At 42.9% G+C, this 12,557-nt stretch overlaps 1 protein-coding gene and 17 non-coding genes across 23 annotated transcripts in view; all 18 read right to left on the bottom strand.

Moving 5' to 3' along the window:
• Nucleotides 1-249: 249 nt before the first annotated feature.
• On the bottom strand, nt 250-322 carry trnam-cau (transfer RNA methionine (anticodon CAU)). The gene has a single exon. It is a non-coding gene; the product is annotated as a tRNA-Met (tRNA).
• Nucleotides 323-605: 283 nt separating this feature from the next.
• trnam-cau (transfer RNA methionine (anticodon CAU)) lies at nt 606-678 on the bottom strand. Its single transcript has one exon. It is a non-coding gene; the product is annotated as a tRNA-Met (tRNA).
• A 638-nt stretch (nt 679-1,316) lies between these two features.
• trnam-cau (transfer RNA methionine (anticodon CAU)) lies at nt 1,317-1,389 on the bottom strand. Its single transcript has one exon. It is a non-coding gene; the product is annotated as a tRNA-Met (tRNA).
• Nucleotides 1,390-1,671: 282 nt separating this feature from the next.
• On the bottom strand, nt 1,672-1,744 carry trnam-cau (transfer RNA methionine (anticodon CAU)). Its single transcript has one exon. It is a non-coding gene; the product is annotated as a tRNA-Met (tRNA).
• Nucleotides 1,745-2,381: 637 nt separating this feature from the next.
• On the bottom strand, nt 2,382-2,454 carry trnam-cau (transfer RNA methionine (anticodon CAU)). Its single transcript has one exon. It is a non-coding gene; the product is annotated as a tRNA-Met (tRNA).
• A 284-nt stretch (nt 2,455-2,738) lies between these two features.
• On the bottom strand, nt 2,739-2,811 carry trnam-cau (transfer RNA methionine (anticodon CAU)). Its single transcript has one exon. It is a non-coding gene; the product is annotated as a tRNA-Met (tRNA).
• A 612-nt stretch (nt 2,812-3,423) lies between these two features.
• On the bottom strand, nt 3,424-3,496 carry trnam-cau (transfer RNA methionine (anticodon CAU)). The gene has a single exon. It is a non-coding gene; the product is annotated as a tRNA-Met (tRNA).
• A 279-nt stretch (nt 3,497-3,775) lies between these two features.
• On the bottom strand, nt 3,776-3,848 carry trnam-cau (transfer RNA methionine (anticodon CAU)). Its single transcript has one exon. It is a non-coding gene; the product is annotated as a tRNA-Met (tRNA).
• A 284-nt stretch (nt 3,849-4,132) lies between these two features.
• On the bottom strand, nt 4,133-4,205 carry trnam-cau (transfer RNA methionine (anticodon CAU)). The gene has a single exon. It is a non-coding gene; the product is annotated as a tRNA-Met (tRNA).
• A 280-nt stretch (nt 4,206-4,485) lies between these two features.
• trnam-cau (transfer RNA methionine (anticodon CAU)) lies at nt 4,486-4,558 on the bottom strand. The gene has a single exon. It is a non-coding gene; the product is annotated as a tRNA-Met (tRNA).
• Nucleotides 4,559-4,841: 283 nt separating this feature from the next.
• trnam-cau (transfer RNA methionine (anticodon CAU)) lies at nt 4,842-4,914 on the bottom strand. Its single transcript has one exon. It is a non-coding gene; the product is annotated as a tRNA-Met (tRNA).
• Nucleotides 4,915-5,546: 632 nt separating this feature from the next.
• Nucleotides 5,547-5,619, bottom strand: trnam-cau (transfer RNA methionine (anticodon CAU)). The gene has a single exon. It is a non-coding gene; the product is annotated as a tRNA-Met (tRNA).
• A 618-nt stretch (nt 5,620-6,237) lies between these two features.
• On the bottom strand, nt 6,238-6,310 carry trnam-cau (transfer RNA methionine (anticodon CAU)). Its single transcript has one exon. It is a non-coding gene; the product is annotated as a tRNA-Met (tRNA).
• Nucleotides 6,311-6,485: 175 nt separating this feature from the next.
• Nucleotides 6,486-6,558, bottom strand: trnam-cau (transfer RNA methionine (anticodon CAU)). Its single transcript has one exon. It is a non-coding gene; the product is annotated as a tRNA-Met (tRNA).
• A 994-nt stretch (nt 6,559-7,552) lies between these two features.
• On the bottom strand, nt 7,553-7,625 carry trnam-cau (transfer RNA methionine (anticodon CAU)). The gene has a single exon. It is a non-coding gene; the product is annotated as a tRNA-Met (tRNA).
• Nucleotides 7,626-7,909: 284 nt separating this feature from the next.
• Nucleotides 7,910-7,982, bottom strand: trnam-cau (transfer RNA methionine (anticodon CAU)). The gene has a single exon. It is a non-coding gene; the product is annotated as a tRNA-Met (tRNA).
• A 280-nt stretch (nt 7,983-8,262) lies between these two features.
• trnam-cau (transfer RNA methionine (anticodon CAU)) lies at nt 8,263-8,335 on the bottom strand. The gene has a single exon. It is a non-coding gene; the product is annotated as a tRNA-Met (tRNA).
• A 927-nt stretch (nt 8,336-9,262) lies between these two features.
• LOC135559937 (uncharacterized) overlaps nt 9,263-12,557 on the bottom strand; it is a 122,639-nt gene continuing 119,344 nt past the window's right edge. For 5 of the 6 annotated variants that reach the window (XM_065000828.1, XM_065000826.1, XM_065000824.1 and 2 more), the window contains one exon: nt 9,492-10,120. In XM_065000828.1, the coding sequence (XP_064856900.1) occupies nt 9,793-10,120 (328 nt within the window). In that variant the 3' untranslated portion in view covers nt 9,492-9,792. The other variant, XM_065000827.1, reaches the window with a different exon arrangement.

Consider the following 12,557-nt stretch of genomic DNA (forward strand, 5'->3'; position numbering starts at 1 on the left):
AAAATATCGATACCAAACTTCAGATTTTACAGTGATGTTGAAACCACCGTGCCAAAATGTATGTTGGTCTGAAATTCGACAACCCCTGAGACAAAAAGATTGATTTCATTCTAAAGTAATACATATCGATATGGACCTTACGATGTGGTATCCACCTTGACAAAAGTATGTATTGTGTGAAAGTCCAAAACGACAGTGAATTCATTTTCACTTCATCTTCAGCCAACACTGTCTTTTTAAAAGGTTTGCTGCCCCGTGTGAGGATCGAACTCACGACCTTCAGATTATGAGACTGACGCGCTACCTACTGCGCTAACGAGGCCCTTCTTGCAAAAATATCAAAAAGAAATTTAAAAAATATTGATACCAAACTTCAGATATTTACAGTGATGTTGAAACCACCGTGCCAAAATGTATGTATGGTCTGAAATTCGACAACCCCTGAGACAAAAAGATTGATTTCATTCTAAAGTAATACATATCGATATGGACCTTACGATGTGGTATCCACCTTGACAAAAGTATGTATTGTGTGAAAGTCCAAAACGACAGTGAATTCATTTTCACTTCATCTTCAGCCAACACTGTCTTTTTAAAAGGTTTGCTGCCCCGTGTGAGGATCGAACTCACGACCTTCAGATTATGAGACTGACGCGCTACCTACTGCGCTAACGAGGCCCTTCTTGCAAAAATATCCAAAAAGAAATTTAAAAAATATTGATACCAAACTTCAGATTTTTACAGTGATGTTGAAACCACCGTGCCAAAATGTATGTATGGTCTGAAATTCGACAACCCCTGAGACAAAAAGATTGATTTCATTCTAAAGTAATACATATCGATATGGACCTTACGATGTGGTATCCACCTTGACAAAAGTATGTATTGTGTGAAAGTCCAAAACGACAGTGAATTCATTTTCACTTCATCTTCAGCCAACACTGTCTTTTTAAAAGGTTTGCTGCCCAGTGTGAGGATCGAACTCACGACCTTCAGATTATGAGACTGACGCGCTACCTACTGCGCTAACGAGGCCCTTCTTGCAAAAATATCCAAAAAGAAAGAAAAAAATATTGATACCAAACTTCAGATTTTACAGTGATGTTGAAACCACCGTGCCAAAATGTATGTATGGTCTGAAATTCGACAACCCCTGAGACAAAAAGATTGATTTCATTCTAAAGTAATACATATCGATATGGACCTTACGATGTGGTATCCACCTTGACAAAAGTATGTATTGTGTGAAAGTCCAAAACGACAGTGAATTCATTTTCACTTCATCTTCAGCCAACACTGTCTTTTTAAAGCTTTGCTGCCCCGTGTGAGGATCGAACTCACGACCTTCAGATTATGAGACTGACGCGCTACCTACTGCGCTAACGAGGCCCTTCTTGCAAAAATATCCAAAAAGAAATTTAAAAATATCGATACCAAACTTCAGATTTTACAGTGATGTTGAAACCACCGTGCCAAAATGTATGTATGGTCTGAAATTCGACAACCCCTGAGACAAAAAGATTGATTTCATTCTAAAGTAATACATATCGATATGGACCTTACGATGTGGTATCCACCTTGACAAAAGTATGTATTGTGTGAAAGTCCAAAACGACAGTGAATTCATTTTCACTTCATCTTCAGCCAACACTGTCTTTTTAAAAGGTTTGCTGCCCCGTGTGAGGATCGAACTCACGACCTTCAGATTATGAGACTGACGCGCTACCTACTGCGCTAACGAGGCCCTTCTTGCAAAAATATCCAAAAAGAAAAAAAATATCGATACCAAACTTCAGATTTTTACAGTGATGTTGAAACCACCGTGCCAAAATGTATGTATGGTCTGAAATTCGACAACCCCTGAGACAAAAAGATTGATTTCATTCTAAAGTAATACATATCGATATGGACCTTACGATGTAGTATCCACCTTGACAAAAGTATGTATTGTGTGAAAGTCCAAAACGACAGTGAATTCATTTTCACTTCATCTTCAGCCAACACTGTCTTTTTAAAAGGTTTGCTGCCCTGTGTGAGGATCGAACTCACGACCTTCAGATTATGAGACTGACGCGCTACCTACTGCGCTAACGAGGCCCTTCTTGCAAAAATATCCAAAAAGAAATTTAAAAAATATTGATACCAAACTTCAGATATTTACAGTGATGTTGAAACCACCGTGCCAAAATGTATGTATGGTCTGAAATTCGACAACCCCTGAGACAAAAAGATTGATTTCATTCTAAAGTAATACATATCGATATGGACCTTACGATGTAGTATCCACCTTGACAAAAGTATGTATTGTGTGAAAGTCCAAAACGACAGTGAATTCATTTTCACTTCATCTTCAGCCAACACTGTCTTTTTAAAAGGTTTGCTGCCCCGTGTGAGGATCGAACTCACGACCTTCAGATTATGAGACTGACGCGCTACCTACTGCGCTAACGAGGCCCTTCTTGCAAAAATATCCAAAAAGAAATTTAAAAAAATATCGATACCAAACTTCAGATTTTACAGTGATGTTGAAACCACCGTGCCAAAATGTATGTATGGTCTGAAATTCGACAACCCCTGAGACAAAAAGATTGATTTCATTCTAAAGTAATACATATCGATATGGACCTTACGATGTGGTATCCACCTTGACAAAAGTATGTATTGTGTGAAAGTCCAAAACGACAGTGAATTCATTTTCACTTCATCTTCAGCCAACACTGTCTTTTTAAAAGCTTTGCTGCCCCGTGTGAGGATCGAACTCACGACCTTCAGATTATGAGACTGACGCGCTACCTACTGCGCTAACGAGGCCCTTCTTGCAAAAATTTCCAAAAAGAAGAAAAGAAAATATTGATACCTAACTTCAGATTTTTACAGTGATGTTGTAACCACCGTGCCAAAATGTATGTATGGTCTGAAATTCTACAACCCATGAGACAAAAAGATTGATTTCATTCTAAAGTAATACATATCGATATGGACCTTAAGATGTGGTATCAACCTTGACAAAAGTATGTATTGTGTGAAAGTCAAAAACAACAGTGAATTGATTTTCACCTAACACTCTCTTTTTAACAGCTCTTCTGCCCCGTGTGAGGATCGAACTCACGACCTTCAGATTATGAGACTGATGTGCTACCTACTGCGCTAACGAGGCCATTTTTGCAAAAAATATCCAAAAATATCGAACTTCAGATTTTTACAGTGATGTTGAAACCACCGTGCCAAAATGTATGTATGGTCTGAAATTCGACAACCCCTGAGACAAAAAGATTGATTTCATTCTAAAGTAATACATATCGATATGGACCTTACGATGTGGTATCCACCTTGACAAAAGTATGTATTGTGTGAAAGTCCAAAACGACAGTGAATTCATTTTCACTTCATCTTCAGCCAACACTGTCTTTTTAAAAGCTTTGCTGCCCCGTGTGAGGATCGAACTCACGACCTTCAGATTATGAGACTGACGCGCTACCTACTGCGCTAACGAGGCCCTTCTTGCAAAAATATCCAAAAGAAAAAAAATATCGATACCAAACTTCAGATTTTTACAGTGATGTTGAAACCACCGTGCCAAAATGTATGTATGGTCTGAAATTCGACAACCCCTGAGACAAAAAGATTGATTTCATTCTAAAGTAATACATATCGATATGGACCTTACGATGTAGTATCCACCTTGACAAAAGTATGTATTGTGTGAAAGTCCAAAACGACAGTGAATTCATTTTCACTTCATCTTCAGCCAACACTGTCTTTTTAAAAGCTTTGCTGCCCCGTGTGAGGATCGAACTCACGACCTTCAGATTATGAGACTGACGCGCTACCTACTGCGCTAACGAGGCCCTTCTTGCAAAAATTTCCAAAAAGAAGAAAAAAAAATATTGATACCGAACTTCAGATTTTTACAGTGATGTTGAAACCACCGTGCCAAAATGTATGTATGGTCTGAAATTCGACAACCCCTGAGAAAAAAAGATTGATTTCATTCTAAAGTAATACATATCGATATGGACCTTACGATGTGGTATCCACCTTGACAAAAGTATGTATTGTGTGAAAGTCCAAAAGACAGTGAATTCATTTTCACTTCATCTTCAGCCAACACTGTCTTTTTAAAAGGCTTTGCTGCCCCGTGTGAGGATCGAACTCACGACCTTCAGATTATGAGACTGACGCGCTACCTACTGCGCTAACGAGGCCCTTCTTGCAAAAATATCCAAAATGAAGAAAAAAAATATCGATACCGAACTTCAGATTTTACAGTGATGTTGAAACCACCGTGCCAAAATGTATGTATGGTCTGAAATTCGACAACCCCTGAGAAAAAAGATTGATTTCATTCTAAAGTAATACATATCGATATGGACCTTACGATGTGGTATCCACCTTGACAAAAGTATGTATTGTGTGAAAGTCCAAAACGACAGTGAATTCATTTTCACTTCATCTTCAGCCAACACTGTCTTTTAAAAGGTTTGCTGCCCCGTGTGAGGATCGAACTCACGACCTTCAGATTATGAGACTGACGCGCTACCTACTGCGCTAACGAGGCCCTTCTTGCAAAAATATCCAAAAGAAATTTAAAAAATATTGATACCAAACTTCAGATTTTTACAGTGATGTTGAAACCACCGTGCCAAAATGTATGTATGGTCTGAAATTCGACAACCCCTGAGACAAAAAGATTGATTTCATTCTAAAGTAATACATATCGATATGGACCTTACGATGTAGTATCCACCTTGACAAACGTATGTATTGTGTGAAAGTCCAAAACGACCGTGAATTCATTTTCACTTCATCTTCAGCCAACACTGTCTTTTTGAAGGCTTTGCTGCCCCGTGTGAGGATCGAACTCACGACCTTCAGATTATGAGACTGACGCGCTACCTACTGCGCTAACGAGGCCCTTCTTGCAAAAATATCCAAAAAGAAATTTAAAAAATATTGATACCAAACTTCAGATATTTACAGTGATGTTGAAACCACCGTGCCAAAATGTATGTATGGTCTGAAATTCGACAACCCCTGAGACAAAAAGATTGATTTCATTCTAAAGTAATACATAGCTTTATCGATATGGACCTTACGATGTAGTATCCACCTTGACAAAAGTATGTATTGTGTGAAAGTCAAAAAGACAGTGAATTCATTTTCACTTCATCTTCAGCCAACACTGTCTTTTTGAAAGCTTTGCTGCCCCGTGTGAGGATCGAACTCACGACCTTCAGATTATGAGACTGACGCGCTACCTACTGCGCTAACGAGCCCCTTCTTGCAAAAATGTCAAAAAAATAATAATAATATTGATACCAAACTTCAGATTTTTACAGTGATGTTGAAACCACCGTGCCAAAATGTATGTATGGTCTGAAATTCGACAACCCCTGAGACAAAAAGATTGATTTCATTCTAAAGTAATACATATCGATATGGACCTTACGATGTAGTATCCACCTTGACAAAAGTATGTATTGTGTGAAAGTCAAAAACGACAGTGAATTGATTTTCACCTAACACTGTCTTTTTAACAGCTCTTCTGCCCCGTGTGAGGATCGAACTCACGACCTTCAGATTATGAGACTGACGCGCTACCTACTGCGCTAACGAGGCCCTTCTTGCAAAAATATCCAAAATGAAGAAAAAAAATATTGATACCGAACTTCAGATTTTTACAGTGATGTTGAAACCACCGTGCCAAAATGTATGTATGGTCTGAAATTCGACAACCCATGAGACAAAAAGATTGATTTCATTCTAAAGTAATACATATCGATATGGACCTTAAGATGTGGTATCAACCTTGACAAAAGTATGTATTGTGTGAAAGTCCAAAACGACATTGAATTCATTTTCACTTCATCTTCAGCCAACACTGTCTTTTTGAAAGCTTTGCTGCCCCGTGTGAGGATCGAACTCACGACCTTCAGATTATGAGACTGATGTGCTGCCTACTGCGCTAACGAGGCCATTTTTGCAAAAATATCCAAAAAGAACTTCAGATTTTTACAGTGACGTTGAAACCACCGTGCCAAAATGTATGTATGGTCTGAAATTCGACAACCCCTGAGAAAAAAAGATTGATTTAATTTCGAAAGTAATACATATCGATATGGACCTTACGATGTGGTATCCACCTTGACAAAAGTATGTATTGTGTGAAAGTCCAAAACGACAGTGAATTCATTTTCACTTCATCTTCAGCCAACACTGTCTTTTTAAAAGCTTTGCTGCCCCGTGTGAGGATCGAACTCACGACCTTCAGATTATGAGACTGACGCGCTACCTACTGCGCTAACGAGGCCCTTCTTGCAAAAATATCCAAAATGAAGAAAAAAAATATCGATACCGAACGTCAGATTTTTACAGTGATGTTGAAACCACCGTGCCAAAATGTATGTATGGTCTGAAAGTCCAAAACGACAGTGAATTCATTTTCACTTCATCTTCAGCCAACACTGTCTTTTTAAAAGCTTTGCTGCCCCGTGTGAGGATCGAACTCACGACCTTCAGATTATGAGACTGACGCGCTACCTACTGCGCTAACGAGGCCCTTCTTGCAAAAATATCCAAAAAGAAATAAAAAAAATATCGATACCAAACTTCAGATATTTACAGTGATGTTGAAACCACCGTGCCAAAATGTATGTATGGTCTGAAATTCGACAACCCCTGAGACAAAAAGATTGATTTCATTCTAAAGTAATACATATAGATATGGACCTTACGATGTAGTATCCACCTTGACAAAAGTATGTATTGTGTGAAAGTCCAAAACCAGAGTGAATTCATTTTCACTTCATCTTTAGCCAACACTGTCTTTTTAAAAGCTTTGCTGCCCCGTGTGAGGATTGAACTCACGACCTTCAGATTATGAGACTGACGCAATACCTACTGCGCTAACGAGGCCCTTCTTGCAAAAATATCCAAAATGAAGAAAAAAAATATCGATACCGAACGTCAGATTTTTACAGTGATGTTGAAACCACCGTGCCAAAATGTATGTATGGTCTGAAATTCGACAACCCCTGAGACAAAAAGATTGATTTCATTCTAAAGTAATACATATCGATATGGACCTTACGATGTGGTATCCACCTTGACAAAAGTATGTATTGTGTGAAAGTCCAAAACGACAGTGAATTCATTTTCACTTCATCTTCAGCCAACACTGTCTTTTTAAAAGCTTTGCTGCCCCGTGTGAGGATCGAACTCACGACCTTCAGATTATGAGACTGACGCGCTACCTACTGCTAACGAGGCCCTTCTTGCAAAAATATCCAAAAAGAAATTTAAAAAATATCGATACCGAACTTCAGATTTTTACAGTGATGTTGAAACCACCGTGCCAAAATGTATGTATGGTCTGAAATTCGACAACCCCTGAGAAAAAAGATTGATTTCATTCTAAAGTAATACATATCGATATGGACCTTACGATGTGGTATCCACCTTGACAAAAGTATGTATTGTGTGAAAGTCCAAAACGACAGTGAATTCATTTTCACTTCATCTTCAGCCAACACTGTCTTTTTAAAAGCTTTGCTGCCCCGTGTGAGGATCGAACTCACGACCTTCAGATTATGAGACTGACGCGCTACCTACTGCGCTAACGAGGCCCTTCTTGCAAAAATATCCAAAATGAAAGAAAAAAAATATCGATACCAAACTTCAGATTTTTACAGTGATGTTGAAACCACCGTGCCAAAATGTATGTATGGTCTGAAATTCGACAACCCCTGAGACAAAAAAGATTGATTTCATTCTAAAGTAATACATATCGATATGGACCTTACGATGTAGTATCCACCTTGACAAAAGTATGTATTGTGTGAAAGTCCAAAACGACAGTGAATTCATTTTCACTTCATCTTCAGCCAACACTGTCTTTTTAAAGCTTTGCTGCCCCGTGTGAGGATCGAACTCACGACCTTCAGATTATGAGACTGACGCGCTACCTACTGCGCTAACGAGGCCCTTCTTGCAAAAATATCCAAAAAGAAAAAAAATATCGATACCGAACTTCAGATTTTTACAGTGATGTTGAAACCACCGTGCCAAAATGTATGTATGGTCTGAAATTTGACAACCCCTGAGAAAAAAAGATTGATTTCATTCTAAAGTAATACATATCGATATGGACCTTACGATGTGGTATCCACCTTGACAAAAGTATGTATTGTGTGAAAGTCCAAAACGACAGTGAATTCATTTTCACTTCATCTTCAGCCAACACTGTCTTTTTAAAAGCCTTGCTGCCCCGTGTGAGGATCGAACTCACGACCTTCAGATTATGAGACTGACGCGCTACCTACTGCGCTAACGAGGCCCTTCTTGCAAAAATATCCAAAAAAAATTTAAAAAAATATTGATACCAAACTTCAGATTTTACAGTGATGTTGAAACCACCGTGCCAAAATGTATGTATGGTCTGAAATTCGACAACCCCTGAGACAAAAAGATTGATTTCATTCTAAAGTAATACATATCGATATGGACCTTACGATGTAGTATCCACCTTGACAAAAGTATGTATTGTGTGAAAGTCCAAAACAACAGTGAATTCATTTTCAGCCAACACTGTCTTTTTGAAAGCTTTGATGCCTAGTGTGAGGATCGAACTCACGACCTTCAGATTATGAGACTGACGCGCTACCTACTGCGCTAACGAGGCCCTTCTTGCAAAAATATCCAAAAAGAAATTTAAAAAATATTGATACCAAACTTCAGATATTTACAGTGATGTTGAAACCACCGTGCCAAAATGTATGTATGGTCTGAAATTCGACAACCCCTGAGACAAAAAGATTGATTTCATTCTAAAGTAATACATATCGATATGGACCTTACGATGTGGTATCCACCTTGACAAAAGTATGTATTGTGTGAAAGTCCAAAACGACAGTGAATTCATTTTCACTTCATCTTCAGCCAACACTGTCTTTTTAAAGCTTTACTGCCTAGTGTGAGGATCGAACTCACGACCTTCAGATTATGAGACTGACGCGCTACCTACTGCGCTAACGAGCCCCTTCTTGCAAAAATGTCAAAAAAATAATAATAATATCAATACCAAACTTCAAATTTTGACAGTGATGTTGAAACCACCGTGCCAAAATGTATGTATGGTCTGAAATTCGACAACCCCTGAGACAAAAAGATTGATTTCATTCTAAAGTAATACATATCGATATGGACCTTACGATGTTGTAAAACAGATCTTTCTTTTTGTGTCACAGGAACAACAATACGGAAATTATGTTAAAATTATGTTTATTTGTAGAAAAAAAAAGGCGCAAAAGTATTAACAGTCAGATAAACACTTAATCATTGTCCTCTTCTTCGTTGCTTCCACGTGTTCAGAGATGTTCTCACACACACGCACACACACACACACACACACACACACACACAGTCTGAGTCACACTCCAGTCTGATCCAGGTCCAGTCTGCTGCAGTCCGGGATTACAGATAGAGTCCTGGAGACAGACACACACTCCGTCGGTAACACAACAGACCAACAGACACTCCTCTGTTTTCTACTCTCACAGATAGAGTCCTGGAGACAGACACACACTCCGTCGGTAACACAACAGACCAACAGACACTCCTCTGTTTTCTACTCTCACAGATAGAGTCCTGGAGACAGACACACACTCCGTCAGTAACACAACAGACCAACAGACACTCCTCTGTTTTCTACTCTCACAGATAGAGTCCTGGAGACAGACACACACTCCGTCGGTAACACAACAGACCAACAGACACTCCTCTGTTTTTGTACTCTTACAGATAGAGTCCTGGAGACAGACACACACTCCGTCGGTAACACAACAGACCAACAGACACTCCTCTGTTTTCTACTCTCACAGATAGAGTCCTGGAGACAGACACACACTCCGTCAGTAACACAACAGACCAACAGACACTCCTCTGTTTTTGTACTCTTACAGATAGAGTCCTGGAGACAGACACACACTCCGTCGGTAACACAACAGACACTCCTCTGTTTTCTACTCTCACAGATAGAGTCCTGGAGACAGACACACACTCCGTCAGTAACACAACAGACCAACAGACACTCCTCTGTTTTTGTACTCTTACAGATAGAGTCCTGGAGACAGACACACACTCCGTCGGTAACACAACAGACACTCCTCTGTTTTCTACTCTCACAGATAGAGTCCTGGAGACAGGGGGTAACACAACAGACCAACAGACACTCCTCTGTTTTCTACTCTCACAGATAGAGTCCTGGAGACAGACACACACTCCGGGGTAACACAACAGACCAACAGACACTCCTCTGTTTTCTACTCTAGAAGGGGGGACTCTTGTAGAGAAGGGGGACGGGGACTCTTGTAGAGAAGGGGGGACGGGGACTCTTGTAGAGAAGGGGGAGGGGACTCTTGTCGAGAAGGGGGGGGACTCTTGTCGAGAAGGGGGGACGGGGACTCTTGTCGAGAAGGGGGAAGGGGACTCTTGTCGAGAAGGGGGACGGGGACTCTTGTAGAGAGGGGGGACGGGGACTCTTGTAGAGAAGGGGGGACTCTTGTAGAGAAGGGGGACTCTTGTAGAGAAGGGGGACGGGGACTCTTGTAGAGAAGGGGGGACGGGGACTCTTGTAGAGAAGGGGGACGGGGACTCTTGTAGAGAAGGGGGACGGGGACTCTTGTAGAGAAGGGGGACGGGGACTCTTGTAGAGAAGGGGGGGGGGACTCTTGTAGAGAAGGGGGACGGGGACTCTTGTAGAGAAGGGGGGGCGGGGACTCTTGTAGAGAAGGGGGCGGGGACTCTTGTAGAGAAGGGGGGACGGGGACTCTTGTAGAGAAGGGGGGGGACTCTTGTAGAGAAGGGGGGACGGGGACTCTTGTAGAGAAGGGGGACGGGGACTCTTGTAGAGAAGGGGGGAGGGGACTCTTGTAGAGAAGGGGGGACGGGGACTCTTGTCGAGAAGGGGGGACGGGGACTCTTGTCGAGAAGGGGGGAAGGGGACTCTTGTAGAGAAGGGGGACGGGGACTCTTGTAGAGAGAAGGGGGACGGGGACTCTTGTAGAGAAGGGGGGACTCTTGTAGAGAGGGACTCTTGTAGAGAAGGGGGACGGGGACTCTTGTAGAGAAGGGGGGGAAGGGGGACTCTTGTAGAGAAGGAGGGGACTCTTGTAGAGAAGGGGGGACGGGGACTCTTGTAGAGAAGGGGGACTCTTGTAGAGAAGGGGGACTCTTGTAGAGAAGGGGGACGGGGACTCTTGTAGAGAAGGGGGACGGGGACTCTTGTAGAGAAGGGGGACGGGGACTCTTGTAGAGAAGGGGGACAGGGACTCTTGTAGAGAAGGGGGACGGGGACTCTTGTAGAGAAGGGGGACGGGGACTCTTGTAGAGAAGGGGGGCGGGGACTCTTGTAGAGAAGGGGGGCGGGGACTCTTGTAGAGAAGGGGGACGGGGACTCTTGTAGAGAAGGGGGACTCTTGGAGAAGGGGGACTCTTGTAGAGAAGGGGGACGGGACTATTGTAGAGAAGGGGGAGGGGACTCTTGTAGAGAAGGGGGACGGGGACTCTTGTAGAGAAGGGGCGAGGACTCTTGTAGAGAAGGGGGGCGGGGACTCTTGTAGAGAAGGGGGAGGGGACTCTTGTAGAGAAGGGGGGAGGGGACTCTTGTAGAGAAGGGGGACGGGGACTCTTGTAGAGAAGGGGGGACTCTTGTAGAGAAGGGGGGACGGGGACTCTTGTAGAGAAGGGGGACGGGGACTCTTGTAGAGAAGGGGGGACGGGGACTCTTGTAGAGAAGGGGGACGGGGACTCTTGTAGAGAAGGGGGGACGGGGACTCTTGTAGAGAAGGGGGACGGGGACTCTTGTAGAGAAGGGGGGACGGGGACTCTTGTAGAGAAGGGGGGACTCTTGTAGAGAAGGGGGGACTCTTGTAGAGAAGGGGGGGGACTATTGTAGAGAAGGGGGACGGGGACTCTTGTAGAGAAGGGGGGACGGGGACTCTTGTAGATAAGGGGGACGGGGACTCTTGTAGAGAAGGGGGATGGGGACTCTTGTAGAGAAGGGGGACGGGACTCATGTAGAGAAGGGGGAGGGGACTGTTGTAGAGAAGGGGGGGGGGACTCTTGTAGAGAAGGGGGGGGACTCTTGTAGAGAAGGGGGGACGGGACTCTTGTAGAGAAGGGGGGACGGGGACTCTTGTAGAGAAGGGGGGACGGGGACTCTTGTAGAGAAGGGGGGACGGGGACTCTTGTAGAGAAGGGGGACGGGGACTCTTGTAGAGAAGGGGGGGGGACTCTTGTAGAGAAGGGGGGGGGACTCTTGTAGAGAAGGGGGGACGGGGACTCTTGTAGAGAAGGGGGGGGGACTCTTGTAGAGAAGGGGGACTCTTGTAGAGAAGGGGGACTCTTGTAGAGAAGGGGGACGGGGACTCTTGTAGAGAAGGGGGACGGGGACTCTTGTAGAGAAGGGGGACGGGGACTCTTGTAGAGAAGGGGGACGGGGACTCTTGTAGAGAAGGGGGGGGGACTCTTGTAGAGAAGGGGGACGGGACTATTGTAGA

Source organism: Oncorhynchus nerka, linkage group LG15 (assembly GCF_034236695.1).
Source record: "Oncorhynchus nerka isolate Pitt River linkage group LG15, Oner_Uvic_2.0, whole genome shotgun sequence".
In the NCBI taxonomy this organism is placed as follows: domain Eukaryota; kingdom Metazoa; phylum Chordata; class Actinopteri; order Salmoniformes; family Salmonidae; genus Oncorhynchus; species Oncorhynchus nerka.